Below are 27,392 nucleotides of genomic sequence, written 5' to 3'. Positions count from 1 at the left end.
TTCATTGTCACCAACAGTTTTTCAAAACTATAAGGAGAAATAGAAAAGCACATTTTGATAATTTTTATTTGACATTTGAATTGTACAACAATGATGATTCACTTTCTGTTTGTAAAAATTGCTGGCAAAAAAAGTTGAATTGCATCAGCGGGTATGTGCTTATCATAGCACAATATACATACAGCACTGTATGTAAGAAACAACACCATAAATCACTGTTCACAATATCTCCCTCCATCACTCCCTCGCTCTCATCCTTCCTCTCACCCTCCTCTCACCCTCTCTCAGACAGCCACACTGTTAGGGATGCGGTCAGGAGAGAAGTAGTAGTAGGGTAGTTTCTTGCCTTCGTTGCGGATCTTGATGACACTGCTGATCTCTGCCAGTCTCTTCCTGAACGATTCCATGGCCTCCTTCACAGGCTTCTCTATGAAATGCTCATCTGGGTACATCCCCAGGAACAGCTGGGGGGTGGGGGTGGGGGGGGGGGGTAAGAAAGGCGAGAGAGAGAGAGAGAGAGAGAGAGACACAGAGGTTGGAGGGCTTTCTTTAACATTCAGAATAAAAGCAGACAAACGTGTGTGTGTGTGCATGCGTGTGTTATGTGCATGTGTGTGTGTTGTGTGTTTACTTCATTCTCCTGGAACTGACTAAGGGCCCAGACAGCCCCTAGGTGCCAGCAGGACCGGCCGCGGTCAGGGAGACTCTCGATGATGAACTTCACATCTACCACCCCCTTCTGTGTGGGAGGGGGCTTCCGCATGGTGGGGGGCGAGTTGGGGATCCACGAGCACCAGTCATACTGAAATACACAGAGTAGGCAGACATTAACATCTAAGGGAAGCTAGGTGGTGCTCTCGTATGGTGACACAGTGGATTGTGCAGTCAGATGGAACAGAGTAAATAATCGTTTTAACATCATAGATGTAGCAGGTGGTAATTTGTGGAATAGATACCGTCTGGAATGCGGTTTTAACCAATCAGCATTCAGTATTAGACCCACCTGTTGTATAATGTGGACAAATTGTCCAAAGCCTACCTGACCAAATAGCCTACCGTTAGAGGTTACAAACCACTTCCTTATGATTCCTACTGGGTTAGACGTTACAAACCACTTCCTTATGATCCCTACTGGGTTAGAAGTTACAAACCACTCCCTTATGATTCCTACTGCGTTAGAAGTTACAAACCACTCCCTTATGATTCCTACTGGGTTAGAAGTTACAAACCACTTCCTTATGATCCCTACTGGGTTAGAAGTTACATACCACTTCCTTATGATCCCTACTGCGTTAGAAGTTACAAACCACTTCCTTATGATCCCTACTGGGTTAGAAGTTACAAACCACTTCCTTATGATCCCTACTGGGTTAGAAGTTACAAACCACTCCCTTATGATTCCTACTGCGTTAGAAGTTATAAACCACTCCCTTATGATTCCTACTGCGTTAGAAGTTACAAACCACTTCCTTATGATCCCTACTGCGTTAGAAGTTACAAACCACTTCCTTATGATTCCTACTGCGTTAGAAGTTATAAACCACTCCCTTATGATTCCTACTGCGTTAGAAGTTACAAACCACTTCCTTATGATCCCTACTGCGTTAGAAGTTACAAACCACTCCCTTATGATCCCTACTGGGTTAGAAGTTACAAACCACTTCCTTATGATCCCTACTGGGTTAGAAGTTACAAACCACTTCCTTATGTCCCTACTGCGTTAGAAGTTACAAACCACTCCCTTATGATTCCTACTGCGTTAGAATTTACAAACGACTCCCTTATGATTCCTACTGCGTTAGAGGTTACAAACCACTTCCTTATGATTCCTACTGGGTTAGAAGTTACAAACCACTCCCTTATGATTCCTACTGCGTTAGAAGTTACATATCACCTCCTTATGATTCCTACTGGGTTAGAAGTTACAAACCACTCCCTTATGATTCCTACTGCGTTAGAAGTTACAAACCACTTCCTTATGATCCCTACTGTCTTAGAAATTACAAACCACTTCCTTATGATTCCTGCTGTGTTAGAAGTTACAAACCACTTCCTTATGATCCCTACTGGGTTAGAAGTTACAAACCACTCCCTTATGATTCCTACTGCGTTAGAAGTTACAAACCACTTCCTTATGATCCCTACTGGGTTAGAAGTTACATACAACTTCCTCATGATCCCTACTGCGTTAGAAGTTACAAACCAATTCCTTATGATCCCTACTGCATTAGAAGTTACAAACCACTCCCTTATGATCCCTACTGGGTTAGAAGTTACAAACCACTTCCTTATGATCCCTACTGGGTTAGAAGTTACAAACCACTCCCTTATGATTCCTACTGGGTTAGAAGTTACAAACCACTTCCTTATGATCCCTACTGCGTTAGAAGTTACAAACCACTTCCTTATGATCCCTACTGCGTTAGAAGTTACAAACCACTTCCTTATTAACCCTACTGCGTTAGAAGTTACAAACCACTTCCTTATGATTCCTACTGCGTTAGCAGTTACAAACCACTCCCTTATGATTCCTACTGGGTTAGAAGTTACAAACCACTCCCTTATGATTCCTACTGGGTTAGAAGTTACAAACCACTCCCTTATGATTCCTACTGCGTTAGAAGTTACAAACCACTCCCTTATGATTCCTACTGGGTTAGAAGTTACAAACCACTTCCTTATGATCCCTACTGCGTTAGAAGTCACAAACCACTCCCTTATGAATCCTACTGCGTTAGAAGTTACAAACCACTCCCTTATGATTCCTACTGGGTTAGAAGTTACAAACCACTTCCTTATGATCCCTACTGCGTTAGCAGTTACAAACCACTTCCTTATGATCCCTACTGCGTTAGAAGTTACAAACCACTCCCTTATGATTCCTACTGGGTTAGAAGTTACAAACCACTCCCTTATGATTCCTACTGGGTTAGAAGTTACAAACCACTTCCTTATGATCCCTACTGCGTTAGAAGTTACAAACCACTCCCTTATGATTCCTACTGCGTTAGAAGTTACAAACCACTTCCTTATGATCCCTACTGCGTTAGAAGTTACAAACCACTCCCTTATGATCCCTACTGGGTTAGAAGTTACAAACCACTTCCTTATGATCCCTACTGGGTTAGAAGTTACAAACCACTTCCTTATGTCCCTACTGCGTTAGAAGTTACAAACCACTCCCTTATGATTCCTACTGCGTTAGAATTTACAAACGACTCCCTTATGATTCCTACTGCGTTAGAGGTTACAAACCACTTCCTTATGATTCCTACTGGGTTAGAAGTTACAAACCACTCCCTTATGATTCCTACTGCGTTAGAAGTTACATATCACCTCCTTATGATTCCTACTGGGTTAGAAGTTACAAACCACTCCCTTATGATTCCTACTGCGTTAGAAGTTACAAACCACTTCCTTATGATCCCTACTGTCTTAGAAATTACAAACCACTTCCTTATGATTCCTGCTGTGTTAGAAGTTACAAACCACTTCCTTATGATCCCTACTGGGTTAGAAGTTACAAACCACTCCCTTATGATTCCTACTGCGTTAGAAGTTACAAACCACTTCCTTATGATCCCTACTGGGTTAGAAGTTACATACAACTTCCTCATGATCCCTACTGCGTTAGAAGTTACAAACCAATTCCTTATGATCCCTACTGCATTAGAAGTTACAAACCACTCCCTTATGATCCCTACTGGGTTAGAAGTTACAAACCACTTCCTTATGATCCCTACTGGGTTAGAAGTTACAAACCACTCCCTTATGATTCCTACTGGGTTAGAAGTTACAAACCACTTCCTTATGATCCCTACTGCGTTAGAAGTTACAAACCACTTCCTTATGATCCCTACTGCGTTAGAAGTTACAAACCACTTCCTTATTAACCCTACTGCGTTAGAAGTTACAAACCACTTCCTTATGATTCCTACTGCGTTAGCAGTTACAAACCACTCCCTTATGATTCCTACTGGGTTAGAAGTTACAAACCACTCCCTTATGATTCCTACTGGGTTAGAAGTTACAAACCACTCCCTTATGATTCCTACTGCGTTAGAAGTTACAAACCACTCCCTTATGATTCCTACTGGGTTAGAAGTTACAAACCACTTCCTTATGATCCCTACTGCGTTAGAAGTCACAAACCACTCCCTTATGAATCCTACTGCGTTAGAAGTTACAAACCACTCCCTTATGATTCCTACTGGGTTAGAAGTTACAAACCACTTCCTTATGATCCCTACTGCGTTAGAAGTTACAAACCACTTCCTTATGATCCCTACTGCGTTAGAAGTTACAAACCACTCCCTTATGATTCCTACTGGGTTAGAAGTTACAAACCACTCCCTTATGATTCCTACTGGGTTAGAAGTTACAAACCACTTCCTTATGATCCCTACTGCGTTAGAAGTTACAAACCACTTCCTTATGATCCCTACTGCGTTAGAAGTTACAAACCACTTCCTTATTAACCCTACTGCGTTAGAAGTTACAAACCACTTCCTTATGATTCCTACTGCGTTAGAAGTTACAAACCCCTCCCTTATGATTCCTACTGGGTTAGAAGTTACAAACCACTTCCTTATGATCCCTACTGCGTTAGAAGTTACAAACCACTTCCTTATGATCCCTACTGCGTTAGAAGTTACATATCACCTCCTTATGATCCCTACTGGGTTAGAAGTTACAAACCACTCCCTTATGATTCCTACTGCGTTAGAAGTTACAAACCACTTCCTTATGATCCCTACTGGGTTAGAAATTACATACCACTTCCTTATGATCCCTACTGTGTTAGAAGTTACAAACCACTTCCTTATGATCCCTACTGGGTTAGAAGTTACAAACCACTCCCTTATGATTCCTACTGCGTTAGAAGTTACAAACCACTTCCTTATGATCCCTACTGGGTTAGAAGTTACATACAACTTCCTCATGATCCCTACTGCGTTAGAAGTTACAAACCAATTCCTTATGATCCCTACTGCATTAGAAGTTACAAACCACTCCCTTATGATTCCTACTGCGTTAGAAGTTACAAACCACTTCCTTATGATCCCTACTGGGTTAGAAGTTACAAACCACTTCCTTATGATCCCTACTGCGTTAGAAGTTACAAACCACTTCCTTATGATCCCTACTGCGTTAGAAGTTACAAACCACTTCCTTATTAACCCTACTGCGTTAGAAGTTACAAACCACTTCCTTATGATTCCTACTGCGTTAGCAGTTACAAACCACTCCCTTATGATTCCTACTGGGTTGGAAGTTACAAACCACTCCCTTATGATTCCTACTGTGTTAGAAGTTACAAACCACTTCCTTATGATTCCTACTGGGTTAGAAGTTACAAACCACTTCCTTATGATCCCTACTGGGTTAGAAGTTACAAACCACTTCCTTATGATCCCTACTGCGTTAGAAGTTACAAACCACTTCCTTATGATCCCTACTGCGTTAGAAGTTACAAACCACTCCCTTATGATTCCTACTGGGTTAGAAGTTACAAACCACTCCCTTATGATCCCTACTGGGTTAGAAGTTACAAACCACTCCCTTATGATTCCTACTGGGTTAGAAGTTACAAACCACTTCCTTATGATCCCTACTGCGTTAGAAGTTACAAACCACTCCCTTATGATTCCTACTGGGTTAGAAGTTACAAACCACTCCCTTATGATCCCTACTGGGTTAGAAGTTACAAACCCCTCCCTTATGATTCCTACTGCGTTAGAAGTTACAAACCACTTCCTTATGATCCCTACTGCGTTAGAAGTTACAAACCACTTCCTTATTAACCCTACTGCGTTAGAAGTTACAAACCACTTCCTTATGATTCCTACTGCGTTAGAAGTTACAAACCACTTCCTTATGATCCCTACTGCGTTAGAAGTTACAAACCACTTCCTTATTAACCCTACTGCGTTAGAAGTTACAAACCACTTCCTTATGATCCCTAATGGGTTAGAAGTTACAAACCACTTCCTTATGATCCCTACTGCGTTAGAGGTTACAAACCACTTCCTTATGATTCCTACTGCGTTAGAAGTTACAAACCACCCCCTTATGATTCCTACTGGGTTAGAAGTTACAAACCACTTCCTTATGATTCCTACTGCGTTAGAAGTTACAAACCACTCCCTTATGATTCCTACTGGGGTAGAAGTTACAAACCACTTCCTTATTAACCCTACTGGGTTAGAAGTTACAAACCACTTCCTTATGATCCCTACTGCGTTAGAAGTTACAAACCACTCCCTTATGATCCCTACTGCGTTAGAAGTTACAAACCACTTCCTTATGATCCCTACTGCGTTAGAAGTTACAAACCACTTCCTTATTAACCCTACTGCGTTAGAAGTTACAAACCACTTCCTTATGATTCCTACTGCGTTAGAAGTTACAAACCACTCCGTTATGATTCCTACTGGGTTAGAAGTTACAAACCACTCCCTTATGATTCCTACTGGGTTAGAAGTTACAAACCACTCCCTTATGATTCCTACTGCATTAGAAGTTACAAACCACTCCCTTATGATTCCTACTGGGTTAGAAGTTACAAACCACTTCCTTATGATCCCTACTGCGTTAGAAGTTACAAACCACTTCCTTATGATTCCTACTGCGTTAGAAGTTACAAACCACTCCCTTATGATTCCTACTGGGTTAGAAGTTACAAACCACTCCCTTATGATTCCTACTGGGTTAGAAGTTACAAACCACTTCCTTATGATCCCTACTGCGTTAGAAGTTACAAACCACTTCCTTATTAACCCTACTGCGTTAGAAGTTACAAACCACTTCCTTATGATTCCTACTGCGTTAGAAGTTACAAACCCCTCCCTTATGATTCCTACTGGGTTAGAAGTTACAAACCACTCCCTTATGATCCCTACTGCGTTAGAAGTTACAAACCACTTCCTTATGATTCCTACTGGGTTAGAAGTTACAAACCACTTCCTTATGATTCCTACTGCGTTAGAAGTTACAAACCACTCCCTTATGATTCCTACTGGGTTAGAAGTTACAAACCACTTCCTTATGATCCCTACTGCGTTAGAAGTTACAAACCACTCCCTTATGATTCCTGCTGCGTTAGAAGTTACAAACCACTCCCTTATGATCCCTACTGCGTTAGAAGTTCAAAAACCTTCACTAGAAATTGTAACCTCTATCAATGTTAGACATCATTATTAAGCTAATGCATGTTTTCATGTTAATTTGGATGGGGGGATTTATGCCTATCAATCTAATTTGAGTGTTTGAATTTGTAACGTGGTTGCATACACTTTTAACGCAGCTGCATGGAATTATATTCAAGTGTGGTTTCACTGCATCCAACGGCACTGTCCTTGATAAGGTAACGCAGTGAGCCTCTTGTAGATTTCACAGCTCTAATGCTGTTCCACCTCCAACACCATTTTTTACATCAACATTTTAGTAATTTAGCAGACCTACAGTCAGACCGCCAAAACAACGCTATGCAGATGTCAATCTGATTGAATCTAGCCCTAAATGTTACCTGTCCGAAGTTGACAGCAGCATGGTGAGCAGAGGCAGTGAAGATGATTACAGTCAGGTACTCTGTGAGATCCTCACGTGTCTTCAGGGATTTGGGAAACTCTGCAGAAAAAGTTTCCATATAATCCAATCTAATGTTATTTGTCACATGCTTCATAAACAAAAGGTGAATACCAACAGTGAAATGCTTACTTACGGGTCTTTTTCCAACAATGCAGAGTTAAATATAAAAAAAATATTGAAAATAGTGATATTGAATGACTCCTTGTCATTTTACTTATTTATTTTTAATTTAAACTTTATTTAACTAGGCAAGTCAGTTAAGAACAAATTCTTATTTACAATGACAGCCTACCCACGACACTGGGCCAATTGTGCGCCGCCCTATGGGACTCCCAATCACGGCCGGTTGTGATACAGCCTGGATTCGAACCAGGGTCTGTAGTGATGCCTCAAACACTGAGATACAGTGCTTTAGACCGCTGCGCCACTCGGGAGCCATAAAGTGCAGTGGTCAGCCCTTGCTTAATGCCAAGTTAAGTAAAAGGCGCAACACAGGATGTTTAACAAGTTTTTGGGCGCAACACAGGATGTTTATTTTGACACTTGTTCCATCAGTGAGCCACTAACCAGTCCCTGACAGATAGGCTATTGGCCAACTCAAAAGTTAAGTACATGTCTGTATACAATGGTGTCTGCATAGCTAAATATCGATAATGTTACTGTGTGGTCAGTTACGTCTTTCAACACAATCCAGAGAAATAAGAAGTATGTATTTGTATTGCAGATAACTCAAATATTTTAAAGCAAGCTATGCCATTGTAGTGTTTGTTGGTTATTATGTGTTTGTACCCACCACAGCAATCAAGGTCCTGCATCCCAAAGCTGCAGACATCTTTAACGAACGCCTGGATCTCCTCATCCTTCTGTACTGTGTTGTCACTGTCGTAGTAGATACACACCACGTCCCACACAAAACTAGGGTCAAAAGTAAATGTAGGCTTAGGGTTAGAATAATAGCTAGGGTGAGGGCTGATCAATGATGTGGACATGAAGCTAGGTTTAGGGTGAGAGTTGATCAATGATGTGGACATGAAGCTAGGTTTAGGGTGAGGGTTGATCAATTATGTGGACATGAAGCTAGGTTTAGGGTGAGGGCTGATCAATGATGTGGACATGAAGCTAGGTTTAGGGTGAGGGCTGATCAATGATGTGGACATGAAGCTAGGTTTAGGGTGAGGGCTGATCAATGATGTGGACATGAAGCTAGGTTTAGGGTGAAGGCTGATCAATGATGTGGACATGAAGCCAGGTTTAGGGTGAAGGCTGATCAATGATGTGGACATGAAGCTAGGTTTAGGGTGAAGGCTGATCAATGATGTGGACATGAAGCTAGGTTTAGGGTGAAGGCTGATCAATGATGTCGACATGAAGCTAGGTTTAGGGTGAAGGCTGATCAATGATGTGGACATGAAGCCAGGTTTAGGGTGAGGGTTGATCAATGATGTGGACATGAAGCTAGGTTTAGGGTGAGGGTTGATCAATGATGTGGACATGAAGCCAGGTTTAGGGTGAGGGTTGATCAATGATGTGGACATGAAGCTAGGTTTAGGGTGAGGGTTGATCAATGATGTGGACATGAAGCCAGGTTTAGGGTGAGGGTTGATCAATGATGTGGACATGAAGCTAGGTTTAGGGTGAGGGCTGATCAATGATGTGGACATGAAGCCAGGTTTAGGGTGAGGGTTGATCAATGATGTGGACATGAAGCTAGGTTTAGGGTGAGGGTTGATCAATGATGTGGACATGAAGATGGGTGAGGGTTGAGCCAGTGTGTGGACATGAAGCTAGGGTGAGGGTTAGCCACCGCCTTGCATCTCTTCCTGGTGATTGGTCTGGTCCCCCCCCCCCCCCCCCCACACACACACACACCCCTATGACCTCTGACCTCTTGGTGGCATCCCAGACCCTGTTCCCGTCATCTCTGTAGTAGTAGTAGGGTAGGTCCTCAGGGCTGTCCACCCCGCGCGCCTTAATGGCATCAGGGAAACACAGAGATCTGAAGGTCAGTAACCTCATGGCCTTCTGGATCATCTCAACATGACCTCCACCTCCTGTACCGTTGGCCTGAGGAGAGACGGACACATTAACTGTACCGTTGGCCTGAGGAGAGACAGACACATTAACTGTACTGTTGGTCTGGGGAGAGACAGACACATTAACTGTACTGTTGGCATGAGGAGAGACAGACACATTAACTGTACCGTTGGCCTGAGGAGAGACGGACACATTAACTGTACCGTTGGCCTGAGGAGAGACAGACACATTAACTGTACTGTTGATCTGGGGAGAGACAGACACATTAACTGTACCGTTGGCCTGAGGAGAGACAGACACATTAACTGTACCGTTGGCCTGAGGAGAGACGGACACATTAACTGTACCGTTGGCCTGAGGAGAAACAGACACATTAACTGTACCGTTGGCCTGAGGAGAGACGGACACATTAACTGTACTGTTGGCCTGAGGAGAGACAGACACATTAACTGTACCGTTGGCCTGAGGAGAGACAGACACATTAACTGTACCGTTGGCCTGAGGAGAGACAGACACATTAACTGTACCGTTGGCCTGAGGAGAGACAGACACATTAACTGTACCGTTGGTCTGGGGAGAGACAGACACATTAACTGTACCGTTGGCCTGAGGAGAGACAGACACATTAACTGTACTGTTGGCCTGAGGAGAGACAGACACATTAACTGTACCGTTGGCCTGGGGAGAGACAGACACATTAACTGTACTGTTGGCCTGGGGAGAGACAGACACATTAACTGTACCGTTGGCCTGAGGAGAGACGGACACATTAACTGTACCGTTGGCCTGAGGAGAGACGGACACATTAACTGTACCGTTGGCCTGAGGAGAGACAGACACATTAACTGTACCGTTGGTCTGGGGAGAGACAGACACATTAACTGTACCGTTGGCCTGAGGAGAGACTGACACATAAACAGCACTGTTGATCTGGGGAGAGACAGACACATTAACTGTACTGTTGGCATGAGGAGAGACAGACACATTAACTGAATCTGTCTATGTCTCTGTCTCTCTCGCTCTCACTCTCAAACACACACTCGTTCTCACCTTATCGAAGATGCCAAACTCACAGATGAGTTGCTCTCTGGCCTTGGTGTTGATGGCGATGGTGAAACGAATGTGAGGAAGGAGCAACTAGAGTAGGACAGACCATCAGTCAGTCAACCAGTCGATCAATCAATCAGTAAATATATAACTAACCTATCAATGAATCAACTATTCAGTCACATTAGCAGGAACAAAACTCAAGCACAGACTGACGTGTAGTTGGTGTACCTTATATGCAGGGTGTACAGCAGGAAGCTGTCTGAACATGGCCACTCCAAACACCTCCGAGACCAGGTGAGTCCTCAGAAGGTGTGTGACTGTCTGGTGGATGTGGAAGTCAGAGGAGCGGACCCAGATCTTAGCTAGCATCCAGTCATACTGACCATCACTGGGTAGGAAGATAGGGTTGTCCTTGCCTGGAGTCTGACCCAGCTAGGAGACAGAAAGGAGGAGGAGGAAGAGAGGGAGAATGAGGAGGGGGAGGATGAAGGGGAGGAAGAGAGAGAGGAAGAACATGGCAGGAGGAGAGGAGAAGTATGTTTTACTAGATGGTGAAGAAACATGTGATGTGAGCTTATGGGTCGTTCCATCAATTCGGTGCCTTTCGAGAAGTGTAACGAACTTCTGACTTATTTTAACATTCTGTCATAAAGAGCACATGTTCAACTTGATAAAAAACACGTTTTCCCATCTCAAGAGGTAAAAACAAAAAGCATCAGCATGTTAAATGTGCAACCAGAGGGAAAGAAAACTCTAGATCATCTTTATTCCACACACCCAGACACATACAAAGCTCTAGATCACCTTTACTCCACACACAGAGACACATACAAAACTCTAGATCACCTTTATTCCACACACAGAGACACATACAAAACTCTAGATCACCTTTATTCCACACACAGAGACACATACAAAACTCTAGATCACCTTTATTCCACACACAGAGACACATACAAAACTCTAGATCACCTTTACTCCACACACAGAGATGTATACAAAACTCTCCCTCGCCCTCCATTTGACAAATCTGACCATAATTCTATCCTCCTGATTCCTGCTTACAAGCAAAAATATAAGCAGGAATCACCAGTGACTCGCTCAATAAAAAGTGGTCAGATGAAGCAGATTTTTTATTTTTTTTACTGTTTTGCTAGCACAGACTGGAATATGTTCCGGGACTCTTCCTATGGCATTGAGGAGTGCACCACACCAGTCATTGACTTCATCAATAAGTGCATCGATGGCGTCGTCCTCACAGTGACCGTATGTACATACCCCAAACAGAAGCCATGGATTACAGGCAACATCCGCACTGAGCTAAAGGCTAGAGCTGCCGCTTTCAAGGAGTGGGACTCTAACCCAGAAGCTTATAAGAAATCCCGCTATGCCCTCCGACGATCCATCAAACAGGCAAGCGTCAATACAGGACTAAGATTGAATCGTACTACACCGGCTCCGACGCTCGTCGAATGTGGCAGAGCTTGCAAACTATTACAGACTACAAAGGGAAGCACAGCCGCGAGCTGCCCTGTGATACGAGTGTACCAGACGAGCTAAACTACTTCTATGCTCGTTTCGAGGCAAGTAACACTGAAACATGCATGAGAGCACCAGCTTTTCCGGACCACTGTGTGATCACGCTCTCCACAGCCAATGTGGGTAGACCTTTAAACAGGTCAACATTCACAAGGTCGCAGGGCCAGACGGATTACCAGGACGTGTGCTCTCCCTGTCCGAGTCTGCAATACCAACATGTTTTAAGCAGACCACAATAGTCCCTGTGCCCAAGAACACTACACTTAGGTAACCTGCCTAAATGACTACCGACCTGTAGCACTCACGTCTGTAGCCATTAAGTGCTTTGAAAGGCTGGTCATGGCTCACATCAACACCATTATCCCAGAAACCCTAGATCCACTCCAATTTGCATACCGTCCTAACAGATCCACAGATGACGCAATCTCTGTTGCACTCCACACTGCCCCTTCCCACCTGGACAAAAGGAACACCTATGTGAGAATGCTATTCATTGACTACAGCTCAACATTCAATATCATAGTGCCCTCAAAGCTCATCAACAAACTAAGGACCCTGGGACTAAACACCTCCCTCTGCAACTGGATCCTGTACTTCGTGACGGGCTGCCCCCAGGTGGTAAGGGTAGGTAACAACACATCCACCGCGCTGATCCTCAACACAGGGTCCCCTCAGGGGTGCGTGCTCAGTCACCTCCTGTACTCCCTGTTCACTCATGACTGCACAGCCAGGCACAACTCCAACACCATCATTAAGTTTCCAGATGACACAACAGTGGTAGACCTGATCACCGACAACAATGAGACCTGATCATGTGGTGCAAGGACAAAAACCTATCCCTCAACCTGGTTAAGACAAAGGAGATGATTGTGGACTACAGGAAAAGGAGGACCGAGCACACCCCCATTCTCATCGACGAAGCTGTAGTGGAGCAGGTTGAAAGCTTCAAGTTCCTTGGCGTCCACATCACCACCAAACTAACATGGATCAAGCACACCAGGACAATCATGAAGAGGGCACGACAAAACCTATTCCCCCTCAAGAGACTGAAAAGATTTGGCATGGGTCCTCAGATCCTCAAACGGTTTTACAGCTGCACCATCGAGAACATCCTGACGGGTTGCATCACTGCCTGGTACAGAGGGTAGTGCGCATGCGTATGGCCCAGTACATCACCGGGCGTATGGCCCAGTAAATCACCGGGCCCAAGCTTCCTGTCATCCAGGACCTCTATACCAGGCGGTGTCAGAGGAAGGCCCTAAAAATTGTCAAAGACTCCAGTCACCCAAGTCATAGACTGTTCTCTCTGCTACCACACGGCAAGCGGCACCGGAGCGCCAAGTCTAGGACCAAGATGCTTCTAAACAGCTCCTACCCCCAAGCCAATCACTATTCACATTAAATATCTAATAATCTTCAGAAATGACTATCAAAGCAACAAAATAACTAGGGCTTTACAATGATGGTGAAACTTTGATAACTTTTGGGATTAAGTTGGTTAAAATCTTCCTAGAAGTGATAAAGGGTTGACAGAGGGACACTTTAGCAAGCCTTTATTTACTTTTTTATACATTTTTATGCAATATTTGTGCACAGTTTCTACTTAAGATATCAAAGGGATGCAAAAGCCACTTATTTTGTGGAACGACCCTTATAACAATTGACAAAAGGACTTAAACTTTACACTATTACGACACAAACAGTTGTTCAGCTGAGCTATTTGGCTAATGGCTAGGGTTAACACTAGCCAACGGCTCCCTAGTGTTTTTCTAAGCACACAGAGTAGCCTACCTGTATGGCCAGAGGCAGGATCTTGCTCTGGCTGTTGTTGTACAGCAGACAGATGGGAGCAGCCAGGTACTGTAGAGTACAGGGGTCTGTACTGTTGGGACTGATGTCTTCCATCAACTCATAGTCTGCTAGGTAGATGTTACCAGCCTGCAAACAACACGTAATACAAGGGGTGAATGTCTTAGAATTATCCTCCGAGTCTGTCTTTCTGAATGCCATGTCTTTTTGTGTGTACAATCTGTCACAGGTACAGTGAGTGGATGTGATGTGTGCATGCATGTGTATATGCTTGCACAACTGCGTGCAGGTGACATGTGACATGTCAAGAATTAGGAATTAGAATAATTGAATAAGATCTCTATGGGTTCAGTCTCTACCTTGATCTCCTCCTCCAGAGTCATCTCTCTCTCCAGACAGTCTGCCACCATGTTGTGTGTAACGGGGAACTTCTCTGGCAGCTTGGTGCACTTCTGAATCATCACTGGGTTACAGCCGTTCAGGTACTGGTATCCAAACATAAAGTCCTCTTTCCAGTGCTCCATCACATACTCTAGGATAGGAATAGGGTGAGGAGAGGAGAGGAGAGGAGAGGAGAGGAGAGGAGAGGAGATGAGAGGAGAGGAGAGGAGAGGAGAGGAGAGGAGAGGAGAGGAGAGGAGAGGAGAGGAGAGGAGAGGAGAGGAGAGGAGAGGAGAGGGGAGGGGAGGGGAGGGGAGGGGGAGAAAAGGAGAGGAGAATAGAGGAGAAGAGGAGAGGAGGAGAGGAGGAGAGGAGAAGAGAGAAGGAGAGTGGAGGAGGAGAGGAGAGGAGAAGTATGATTGCAGAAACAGCTAGTATAGTGCCGGTCTTACATAAGGGGACCCTATGGAGAAAACAGTGACCACATTCTATGGAGAAAACAGAGACCACACACCTGAGATGGTGTTTTTGATCCTGACGAAGATCCGCTCAAAGTCAGCAAAGTCATTCCAGGAGGACTGGAACATGTGCATGAACTGGTTCACACACAGGTTCTCTATCCTGGGGAGGAAAGGACAACTGGTTCACACACAGGTTCTCTATCCTGGGGAGGAAAGGACAACTGGTTCACACACAGGTTCTCTATCCTGGGGAGGAAAGGACAACTGGTTCACACACAGGTTCTCTATCCTGGGGAGGAAAGGACAACTGGTTCACACACAGGTTCTCTATCCTGGGGAGGAAAGGACAACTGGTTCACACACAGGTTCTCTATCCTGGGGAGGAAAGGACAACTGGTTCACACACAGGTTCTCTATCCTGGGGAGGAAAGGACAACATCATCTAGCTGCAGGAGATTTATGACTCCTGATCCACCCTCCTGACTGACCTCTGCGATACCATGTAGAGAAACAAAATGTCATCTCGGGAGATCAGGATGGTCAAGCGAAGCTAAGATTTATGTTGAGTTATTTTCTTCCAATGTCAATGTGATCAACAAACAAGACAATTGAGGAGTTGATGATGTATGTACACATTCTTTACACACTTATCCACCTTCTATTAGAACGTTAGCAGCGTTGGTTGTTAGGGATTAATGTATGGATAGAGTTACCGCTTCCCTTCCTTGTTATGATTCGGGCACATATGTGTGCAGTACTTTGGCAACAACATTTGGGATACCGAGAATGCTGCTACTCACCTCCTGGTGAGTAATGTTTACTAGTTATTGGTACATTGGTACTATCAATGTAGGTCAGTCATCATGCTTTGAATGTAATCCTACCCATCACCAGTCTGGTAAAGCTACATCAAGCATTGTGCAATGTCTTAATAGCACAACGTACTGCATGTAGTCCTTTGTACCCTGTGCTCTCTGCAGATAAGCAAATTCAGCTGCACAAATAATTCATCTGCACAAATAATTCAGCTGCACAAATAATTCATCTGCACAAATAAATCAGCTGCACAAATAATTCCGTTGTTCAAACAAGCCACAGCAACACAGTTAGTCATGATGACACCAACACTTCTCAGGACTATAAATAAACGGCATGCTAACACCAGCCACTTCCTCTAGTTCCTCATCACGCCTTTGAGTAGACCAAACATTAAGAACACTTTCCTAATATTGAGTTGCACCCCCCCCCAAATTCGTTGGAGCATGGACTATAAGGTGTCGAAAGCGTTCCATAGGGATGCTGGCCCATGTTGACTCCAATGGGTGCTGGACCATTCTTGATACACACAGGAAACTTTGAGCGTGAAAAACCCAGTAGTGTTGCAGTTCCTGACACAAACCAGTGTGCCTGGCACCTACTACCATACCCCGTTCAAAGGCACTTAAATCGTTTGTCTTGGCTGTTCACCCTCTGAATGGCACGCATACACAATCCATGTCTCAAGGCTTGAAAACACAATACATGTCTCAAGGCTTGAAAATCATTATTTACATGTAACCTGTCTCCTCCCCATTATCTACACTGATTGAAGTGGATTTAAGTGACATGACTAAAGGATCATCAACTGACCAGGTGAATGGTATGAAATGAGGAGCTGTCATTAATGTTTTGTACACTGAGTGTATAAGCCATTTAGCAGACGCTTTTATCCAAAGCGACTTACAATCATGCATGTTTACATTTTACATATGGGTGATCCCGGGAATCGAACCCACTATCCTGGCATTATAAGCACCCTGCTCTACCAACTGAGCTACAGAGGAACTACAGAGCAAAGACAGACAACCCGTTTCCAAGGTTTGCTATCCCTCCTAAGCAATCAACGGAAAGTTGAACCTAATCATCACCCATATTCACCTTATTTCCTAATTTCGTAATGTAGATTAAAAGCATACAGTAAGCTGATAGGTTTGAAACAAAGTATTTGTCTCATTTTTTCAGAGAAGTCAGGAATCAGTACACGCAGTTAGTCAGGAAAGCAAAAACTAGCTTTTTCAAACAGAAATTTGCATCCTGTAGCTCTAACTCCAAAAGGTTTTGGGACACTGTAAAGTCCATGGATAATAAGAGCACCTCCTCCAAGCTGCCCACTGCACTGAGGCTAGGTAACACTGTCACCACCGATAAATCCACAATAATCGAGAATTTCAATAAGCATTTCTCTACGGCTGGCCATGCTTTCCTCCTGGCTACCCCAACCCCGGCCAAAAGCTCCGCACCCCCCACAGCTACTTGCCCGAGCCTCCCCGCTTCTCCTTCACCCAAATCCAGATACCAGATGTTCTGAAAGAGCTGCAAAACCTGGACCCGTACAAATCAGCTGGATTAGACAATCAGGACCCTCTCTTTCTAAAATTATCAGCTGTCATTGTTGCAACCCCTATTACCAGTCTGTTCAACCTCTCTTTCGTATCGTCTGAGATCTCTAAAGATTGAAAAGATGCCGCGGTCATCCCCCTCTTCAAAGGGGGTGACACTCTGGACCCAAACTGTTATAGATCTATGTCCATCCTGCCCTGCCTTTCTAAAGTCTTCGAAAGCCAAGTTAATAAACAGATCACTGACCATTTCGAATCCCACCGTACCTTCTCCGCTGTGCAATCCGGTTTCCAAGGTGGTCATGGGTGCACCTCATCCACGCTCAAGGTCCTAAACGATATCGAGGTCCGCATCGATAAAAGACAGTACTGTGCAGCCATCTTCATCGACCTGGCCAAGGCTTTCGACTCTGTCAATCACCACATTCTTATTGGCAGACTCAACAGCCTTGGTTTCTCAAATGATTGCCTCGCCTGGTTCACCAACTACTTCTCAGACAGAGTTCAGTGTGTCAAATCGGAGGGCCTGTTGTCTGGACCTCTGGCAGTCTCTATGGGGGTACCACAGCGATCGATTCTCGGGCCGACTGTTTTCTCTGTATATATCAACGATATCGCTCTTGCTGCGGGTGATTCCCTGATCCACCTCTACGCAGACGACACCATTCTGAATAAATCTGGCCCTTCTTTGGACACTGTGTTAACTAACCTCCAAACGAGCTTCAATGCCTTACAACACTCCTTCCGTGGCCTCCAACTGCTCTTAAACGCTAGTAAAACCAAATGCATGCTTTTCAACCGCTCGCTACCCGCACCCACCCGCCCGACTAGCATCACTACTCTGGACGGTTCTGACTTAGAATATGTGGACAACTACAAATACCTAGGTGTCTGGCTAGACTGTAAACTCTCCTTCCAGACTCATATTAAACATCTCCAATCCAAAATTAAATCCAAAATCTGCTTCCTATTTCGCAACAAAGCCTCCTTCACTCACGCCGCCAAACATACCCTCGTAAAACTGACTATCCTACCGATCCTCAACTTCAGCGATGTAATTTACAAAATAAACTGGAGGAAGTCTATCACAGTGCCATCCGTTTTGTTACCAAAGCCCCTTATACCACCCACCACCGCGACCTGTATGCTCTAGTCAGCTGGCCCTCGCTACATATTCGTCGCCAGACCCACTGGCTCCAGGTCATCTATAAGTCTATGCTAGGTAAAGGTCCGCCTTATCTCAGCTCACTGGTCACGATAACAACACCCACCCGTAGCACGTGCTCCAGCAGGTATATTTCACTGGTCATCCCCAAAGCCAACACCTCTTTCGCCGACTTTCCTTCCAGTTCTCTGCTGCCAATGACTGAAATGAATTGCAAAAATCACTGAAGCTGGAGACTTATATTTCCCTCACTAACTTTAAACATCAGCTATCTGAGCAGCTAACCGATCGCTGCAGCTGTACATAGCGGATCTGTAAATAGCCCACCCAATCTACCTACCTCATCCCCATATTGTTTTTATTTACTTTTCTGCTCTTTTGCAGATCAGTATTTCTACTTGCACATCATCATCTGCTCATCTATCACTCCAGTGTTCATTTGCTAAATTGTAATTACTCCGCTACTATGGTCTATTTATTGCCTTACCTTCTTACTCCATTTGCACAAACTGTATATAGACTTTCTTTTTTTTTATTGTGTTATTGACTACGCTTGTTTATTCCATGTGTAACTCTGTGTTGCTGTTTGTGTCGCACTGCTTTGCTTTATCTTGGCCAAGTCGCAGTTGTAAATGAGAACTTGTTCTCAACTAGCCTACCTGGTTAAATAAAGATGAAATAAAAAATGAATAAAAAAATTGAAACAATATGTGTTTGTGATTAGGTCTGGTGATGTGTAGGATACATGCAAATTTCCATGGTTACTCATACATTAACTCTCCTGTTCCACAGGCTTTCATACAGAGCTTTTAAACAGGTTACCTTTTAGTCACATTTACATACTACTCACAACCCACCTACTGAGCCAACAGTGGATTTCTGTTTCCCATTTAGCCTTTATTCAAACCAAGAAGTCCCTTTGAGAACATTAAAAAAAACATTCTGAGGAACACCTCACTAGATGACCTCACTATCCTGGACAACCTGACATTTAGAGCATAAGTGTCAATGCAATAAAAAAATACTGCCCCTAAAAAACAGAAAATTCCCTATTATGACAAGCATGGGTCTTCTACGTGGACATCTCCACTTTGGAAAGAGGCCTGCTGTAGGTTTAGCACTGTAGAGAGTACAAATGAAACCATGTGTAAATCTCCACATTGGAAAGAGGCCTGCACTGTAGAGAGTACAAATTAAACCAAGTGTAAATCTCCACATTGGAAAGAGGCCTGCACTGTAGAGAGTACAAATTAAACCAAGTGTAAATCTCCACATTGGAAAGAGGCCTGTAGGTTTAGCACTGTAGAGAGTACAAATTAAACCCAGTGTAAATTTCCACATTGGAAAGACTAGGTCTACTGTAGGTTTAGCACTGTAGAGAGTACAAATTGAACCGAGTATAAATCTCCACATTGGAAAGAGACCTCATGAAGGTTTAGCACTGTATAGAGTACAAATTAAACCGAGTGTAAATCTCCACATTGGAAAGAGGCCTACTGTAAGTTTTTGAAATGTAATTTCAACTGGTGTAGACTTTACCATGAAATGCTTGCTTTACGAGCCCTTCCCAACAATGCAGTTAAAACATTTTATAAAATAGTAACACAAGAGGAATCAAATAAAATACACAAGAATGGAGCTATATACAGGGAGTACCAGTACCAGATCAATGTGGAGCTATATACAGGGAGTACCAGTACCAGATCAATGTGGAGATATATACAGGGAGTACCAGTACCAGATCAATGTGGAGCTATATACAGGAAGTACCAGTACCAGATCAATGTGGAGCTATATACAGGGAGTACCAGTACCAAATCAATGTGGAGCTATAAACAGGGAGTACCAGTACCAGATCAATGTGGAGCTATAAACAGGACGTATCAGTACCAGATCAATGTGCAGAGGTAAGAAGTATTTGAGGTAGACATGTACATGAAGGCAGGGTAAAGTGACTAGGCATCAGGATAGATAATAATAAGGTATTTGAGTAGACATGTACAAGAAGGCAGGTTAAAGTGACTAGGCATCAGGATAGATAATAATAATGTATTTGAGGTAGATATACACATGTAGGCAGAGTAAAGTGACTAGGCATCAGGATAGATAATAATAAGGTATTTGAGTAGACATGTACATGAAGGCAGGATAAAGTGACTAGGCATCAGGATAGATAATAATAAGGTATTTGAGGTAGATATACACATGTAGGCAGAGTAAAGTGACTAGGCATCAGGATAGATAATAATAAGGTATTTGAGTAGACATGTACATGAAGGCAGGATAAAGTGACTAGGCATCAGGATAGATAATAATAAGGTATTTGAGTAGACATGTACATGAAGGCAGGGTAAAGTGACCAGGCATCAGGATAGATAATAATAAGAGTAAAATAAAGAACAGTAAAGTGATGAGTGTAAAAGTGATGAGGGGGAAACAGTGATGAGTGTAAAAGTGATGAGGGGGAAACAGTGATGAGTGTAAAAGTGATGAGTGTAAAAGTGATGAGGGGAAACAGTGATGAGTGTAAAAGTGATGAGTGTAAAAGTGATGAGGGGAAACAGTGATGAGTGTAAAAGTGATGAGTGTAAAAGTGATGAGGCGAAACAGTGATGAGTGTAAAAGTGATGAGTGTACAAGTGATGAGGAGAAACAGTGATGAGGGGAAACATTTATGAGGGGAAACAGTGGTAGCAGGGGTTGAACCTGTAACCCTGTAATGATAGGACAATGGTTACAGAGTTTAGTATGGATGCAGTACTTACGCCTTACTGTAGTTAAGAATGAAGTCCACTCCTTTCTCGCTGTCAAACTGGATGTCTCTGGGAAGCTCCTTGTGTGTGTTGGCATCTATACTCATAGGAAACCCAGGCTGCCACTCACTCCATCTATACACAGCAGGACATCACAGAATCACTAGCAGGTTCAGCAGCACTACTGAATTAGGACTACACTACGTAACACTGTGCGCAGATCTTTTACTGTTAGGCTACACTTTATAAAGTCAGTGCATTGGAAACTAGAAAACATTGACTAGTTCATTACATTGAATACATGTATTTGATTAACGCATCTTGGTATATTATCAGTATGTTACAATTGTGATGTAGATGTGTGCTACACCATAAACCCAGCTCTTGCCTGTAGGTTTTCCGTCTGCTCTCCAGCTCTTTACGTCGGTGCTGCTTCTCCAGCCTGGTCTTGTCGTCCTTTGGCAACCGTGCTTAAAAAAAGTGAAAACCCGTAATGAAGATGTTTCTGGATTGACTTGTGTTCCTTAACATAAGGAGAGGAGACAGTTTATTGACAGACAGACAGACAGACAGACAGACAGACAGACAGACAAACCGACAGACAGACAAACCGAGAGACAGACAAAGAGACAGACTAACACACTGATAGACAGACAAAGAGAGACAGACCGACAGACCGATAGACAGACAGACTGACAAAGAGAGAGACAAACCGACAGACAGACCGGCAGACAGACAGATGTGACCGACCGACAGACACACAGGTACCTCTGCCATCCCTAAGGACCACCTCCTTGTCGTCCACCAGCCAGTGGAAGCAGGGGTACTCTACGTAGTCTCCAGAGGGAGTCTTCACTGTGATGTACTTACAGTACCAGTCATCATGAACCCAGTACTTATTCTTCTCTATCTTCACTAGCACCATCTCTCCCAGGTTCTCCCCCACCGTCACATCATACGAGTCCACCTGAGGACGGACAACCAGGTTTAGAGCGATTGAGCTTGCTCTCATCCTGTGTAGAGTAAACATAATGGGCTAATTCCCGGACCCAGATTCAGCCTAACCTGAGGACGGACAATAGTCATTACCAGGTTGTCACTGTTACGGAAAGCAATTTTTTTCAATGAATGACTTACACTGAACAAGGTTTATTGTGTTTGTTGGGATCCCCATAGCTGTTCATTTTGCACCAGGTACTCTTTCTGGGGTCCAGATACAACAGTCAGAAAGAGACAGCATGAGGTTGATACGAGCTCATGAGTCACTGATAGTTAGTGCAATAGAAGAAGTATACAGCCGACGCATCTGAACTAAAGAGTACAACTGCATCTAGGGAACAAGACTCAGACACTGGTGAAGCTTTTAATGCGAGAATGAGTTGACAATTTTGATCAGATAGGGAAGCTTTTTATTGAACTTCAATGTGGTGTTCATGGGCCATGAGGTCACGAGCAGGTCACTCATAAGCTATTGGCTGTAGAAGACATTTGTCAATAGGCCTTATGTTGTTATTTTGCTTCATTAGAGTGAAAGAGCAGAGAATTGAAAGTAGTAATCTGATTCCGTTAGACCACCCTCATACACAGTAACAGCGATGGTGGTGATGGCGCCTCCAGGACTCACTCTGCACCGGAGCGTAATCCTTTTATCTAGTACTGTACTGTGTAGTGGTAAAGGCAAGTTTCTACAGGACAATCAATGTAAAGAGATTTGAGCGCCTTAAAAAATGCATTATATAATCCAATCCATTGTATTTCCAGGTGACAACCAGGTAAATAGCACTGTGTCAATGGAACGAATCACAGTAAAGTCTCTTTACTTCATCTCTATGGATTACTCCCCTTGACTCATATTGGAACACAATTTCAGGCACAATTTATTGAAGAGAATAGAGCTCATCAAGTTTATGTGTAACCTCACTGACTGACTGACTGGTTCCTCTTTTCTCAGCTTGCAGTGTGAACCTGATGACAGATGTTCTTACAGGGCTGGGCTTGATCCTGCAACAGATCTGTGGCAGATCCTACACTGGGGAACAGTCAAATAAAAAAAAATATGCTGAAACAGGAAAGGGCCTTCCCCGTACTGTTGCCACAAAGTTGGAAGCACAGAATTGTCTAGAATGTCCTTGAGTATAAACAGTTGTCGGAAGTTTACATTCACTTAGGTTGGAGTCATTAAAACTATTTTTTCAACCACTCCACATATTTCTTGTTAACAAACTATAGATTTGGCAAGTCGGTTAGGACATCTACTTTGTGCATGACACAAGTAATTTTTCCAACAATTGCTTACAGACAGATTATTTCACTTATAATTCACTGTATCACAATTCCAGTGGGTTAGAAGTTTACATACAGTAAGTTGACTGTGCCTTTAAACAGCTTGGAAAATTCCAGAAAAGTATGTCATGGCTTTAGAAGCTTCTGATAAGCTAATTGACATAATTTGAGTCAATTGGAGGTGTACCTGTGGATGTATTTCAAGGCCTACCTTCAAACCCAGTGCCTCTTTGCTTGGCATTACGGGAAAATCAAAAGAAATCAGCCAAGACATCAGAAAAAAAATAGTTGACCTCCACAAGTCTGGGTCATCCTTGGGAGCAATTTCCAAACATACCACGTTCATCTGTACAAACTATAGTATGCAGCATAAACACCATGGGACCACGCAGCCGTCATACCGCTCAGGAAGGAGACGCGTTCTGTCTCCTAGAGATGAACGTACTTTGGTGCGAAAAGTGCAAATCAATCCCAGAACAACAGCAAAGGACCTTGTGGAGATGCTGGAGGAAACAGGTACAAAAGTATCTATATTCATAGTAAAACGAGTCCTATATCGACATAACCTGAAAGGCCGCTCAGCAAGGAAGAAACCACTGCTCCGAAACCGCCATGAAAAAGACAGACTACGGTTTGCAACTGCACATGGGGACAAAGATCGTACTTTTTGGAGAAATGTCCTCGTCTGATGAAACATAAATAGAACTGTTTGGCCATAATGACCATCGTTATGTTTGGAGGAAAAATGGGGAGGCTTGCAAGCCGAAGAACACCATCCCAACCGTGAAGCACGGGGATGGCAGCATCATGTTGTGGGGGTGCTTTGCTGCAGGAGGGACTGGTGCACTTCACAAAATAGATGGTATCATGATAGAGGATATATTGTGGATATATTGAAGCAACATCTCAAGACATCAGTCAGGAAGTTAAAGATTGGTCGCAAATGGGTCTTCCAAATGGACAATGACCCCAAGCATACTTCCAAAGTTGTGGCAAAACGGCTTAAGGACAACAAAGTCAAGGTATTGGAGTGGCCATCACAGAGCCCTGACCTCAATCCCATAGAACATTTTTGGTCAGAACTGAAAAGGCGTGTGCGAGCAAGGAGGCCTACAAACCTGACTCAGTTACACCAGCTTATTGTGGGAAGCTTGTGGAAGGCAACCCGAAACATTGACCCAAGTTAAACAATTTAAAGTCAATGCTAAACTTCTGAACCACTGAGAATTTGATGAAAGAAATAAAAGCTGAAATAAATTATTCTCTCTACTATTATTCTGACATTTCACATTCTTAAAATAAAGTGGTGATCCTAACTGACCTAAGACAGGGAATTGTTACTAGGATTAAATGTCAGAAATTGTGAAAAACTCAGTTTAAATGTATTTGGCTAAGGTGTATGTAAACTTCCGACATCAACTGTATATATATATATATACAGTATATCTTTTTTATTGGTAAGGGGACCAGTTATTAGCATTGCTCCAGGTATGGTGCAAAATGCACTTTGCAATGCCTGGTTACACTACAATACTGATAGAAATGACATGGAATGATATATAAATATAAGTATGTCCAAATGGCATGTCAAATGTTACTGTTAATGTACATTGATTTCAGTGAATTTTCCCCGACAGGGGCCTTGTGAGGGCTTCCAGAGGTAGATGTTTTGTGATCCAACACATGCACTACATGACCAAAAGTATGTGGACACCAGGACGTCAAACATCTCTTTCCAAAATCATGGGCATTAATATGGAGTTGATCCCCCCCTTTGCTGCTATAACAGCCTCCACTCTTCTGGGAAGGCTTTCCACTAGATGTTGGAACTACGGGGACCTGCTTCCATTTACCCACAAGAGCATTAGTGAGGTTGGGCACTGATGTTGGGCGATTAGGCCTGGCTCGCAGTAGGCGTTCCAATTCATCCAAAAAGTGTTTGATGGGGTTGAGATCAGGGCTCTGTGTAGGCCAGTCTAGTGCTTCCACACCGATCTCAACAAACACATTTTTTGTACTTTTACCCAATTGGTAGTTACAGTCTTGTCCCATCGCTGCAAAGGCAAAGGTTGAGAGCCATGCGTCCCCCGAAACACGACGCTGCCAAGCCGCACTGCTTCTTGACACACTGCTTGCTTAACCCAGAAGCACCAACGTGTCGGAGGAAACACCATCCAGATGGCAGGCGCCCGGCCTGCCACAAGGTGTTGCTAGAGCACAATAAGACAAGGAAATCCCGGAGGCCAAATCTTCCCCTAGCCCGGTCGACGCTGGGCCAATTGTGCGCCACCTCATGGGTTTCCCGGTCACGGCCAGCTGTGACACAGACTGGGATCGAACCCGGTAGTGACGCCTCAAGCACTATGATGCAGTGGCTTACAGCTCTGCGCCAATCGGGAGGTCCACTACAAACCATTTCTGTATGAGCCGTGAATTGCGCATGGGGGCATTGTCATACTGAAACAGGAAAGGGCCTTCCCCAAACTGTTGCCACAACGTTGGAAGCACAGAATTGTATAGAATATCATTGTATGCTGTAGAGTTAAGATTTCCCTTCACTGGAACTAAAGGGCCTAGCCCGAAGCATGACAAAAAGCCCCAGACCATTATTCCTCCTCCACCAAACTTTACAGTTGGCACTGTGCATTGGGGCAGGTAGGGTTCTCATGGCATCCACGAGATTCATCACTCCAGAGAATGTTTCCACGGGCACAAATTTGACGAAAAGACTTGTTGGAAAGGTGGTATCCTATGATGGTGCCACGTTGAAAGTCACTGAGCTCTTCAGTAAGGCCAATCTACTGCCAATGTTTGTCTATGGAAATTGCATGGCTGTGTGCTCGAATTTATACACCTGTCAGCAATGGGTGTGGTTGAAATAGCCGAATCCACTAATTTGAAGGGGTGTCCACATACTTTTGAATATATAGTGTATGTATTTGTCTACACAACTAGTAACCAGTCATTCTAAAGAGCACAATCAATTCCTTTCTTTTGAAGTTTAGTCTTCAGGACAAATACCAGAGGAAGCTTTCTACTGAGTAAATCTCCAGTCTCAAGTCTGATGAAGGTACAATATTTCCAATGATTGTCATTAACAAGGTCAACTCTGTCTTTCAAGTAATGCACACACTGAAACCTTCAATCTCACTCTAACACGAACTCTGGATAGTGAGCACGACAGACAAAACCCTAACCACACAAGCCACTGTAACTCAACTCACCGCCCCTCTCTCAAAGTCATTGTAGAGTGGTTTGTCCAGTAAAGTCCTCTCACTGCAGCCCTCTGTTCCTACCAGGGTGATGTATATGTAGTCATCAGTCCCTGCAAACCACTGGCTCCCTGTAGCCACCGTCACTGTATAGGATGGCATGGTGGTAATCACACACAGGATAGACAGGAGATATCCACTGGTTAACTCTGCAGGCAGATATGATCACCTACTACAAGTGTGTTGGTTGTTCACTTTGAGAGAGTCTGGACCAAATTAAAGTTCCCCTTTTTGCTCATGAATATACGTAGACCTTCCTCTCTCTCTCTCGCTCTCTCTCTCTCTCTCTCTCTCTCTCTCTCTCTCTCTCTCTCTCTCTCTCTCTCTCTCTCTCTCTCTCTCTCTCTCTCTCTCTCTCTCATAAACATCCACTAATGTACTGACACCACACATGCAATGTAAAAGCATTTAAACAACTAGCTAGAGGCAGAGGCATGTGAAAATGGTTCATGTGGGCTGGTGTACTGTTTGACCCCACCCCTGTATCATGCCTGAAGATCATCTTCTATTCACATTCTCTCTCTCTCCCCCTTCTCTCAAATCTCCCTCTTACCCTCTCTCCCTTCTCTCTCCCCCCCTTCTCTCTCTCTCTTACCCTCTCTCCTTCTCTCTCTCCCCCTTCTCTCTCTCTCTCTTACCCTCTCTCCTTCTCTCTCTCCCCCTTCTCTCTCTCTCCC

At 43.7% G+C, this 27,392-nt stretch overlaps 1 protein-coding gene across 1 annotated transcript; it reads right to left on the bottom strand.

Annotated features, from left to right (window-relative positions):
• Window positions 1-48: 48 nt before the first annotated feature.
• Window positions 49-26,910, bottom strand: LOC129836532 (polyunsaturated fatty acid 5-lipoxygenase-like). Its single transcript, XM_055902842.1, has 14 exons — window positions 26,668-26,910; window positions 21,929-22,127; window positions 21,549-21,630; window positions 21,173-21,295; window positions 14,918-15,024; window positions 14,382-14,554; window positions 14,005-14,151; window positions 10,903-11,106; window positions 10,675-10,761; window positions 9,476-9,654; window positions 8,384-8,505; window positions 7,529-7,629; window positions 632-802; window positions 49-464 (listed from the first exon to the last, which is right to left on the bottom strand). Exons 1-14 carry the CDS (start codon window positions 26,815-26,817, stop codon window positions 285-287), a joined length of 2,025 nt encoding a protein of 674 aa, XP_055758817.1. The 5' UTR covers window positions 26,818-26,910; the 3' UTR covers window positions 49-284.
• Between the last annotated feature and the right edge of the window lie 482 nt (window positions 26,911-27,392).

Source organism: Salvelinus fontinalis, chromosome 37, assembly GCF_029448725.1.
Source record: "Salvelinus fontinalis isolate EN_2023a chromosome 37, ASM2944872v1, whole genome shotgun sequence".
Lineage (NCBI taxonomy): Eukaryota > Metazoa > Chordata > Actinopteri > Salmoniformes > Salmonidae > Salvelinus > Salvelinus fontinalis.
The sequence above is the reverse complement of the archived record's forward strand: the minus strand, read 5'-3'. Positions and strand labels throughout refer to the sequence as shown.

Excerpts from the sequence above, each read along its gene's own strand:
- LOC129836532 (XM_055902842.1), bottom strand. The coding sequence starts at position 26,817 with ATGCCATCCTATACAGTGACGGTGGCTACAGGGAGCCAGTGGTTTGCA. Across the intron at positions 14,152-14,381 it reads CTCTGGAGGAGGAGATCAAG|GCTGGTAACATCTACCTAGC; the intron begins GTAGAGACTGAA and ends TGTTGTTTGCAG. Across the intron at positions 465-631 it reads GTCAGTTCCAGGAGAATGAA|CTGTTCCTGGGGATGTACCC; the intron begins GTAAACACACAA and ends CCCACCCCCCAG.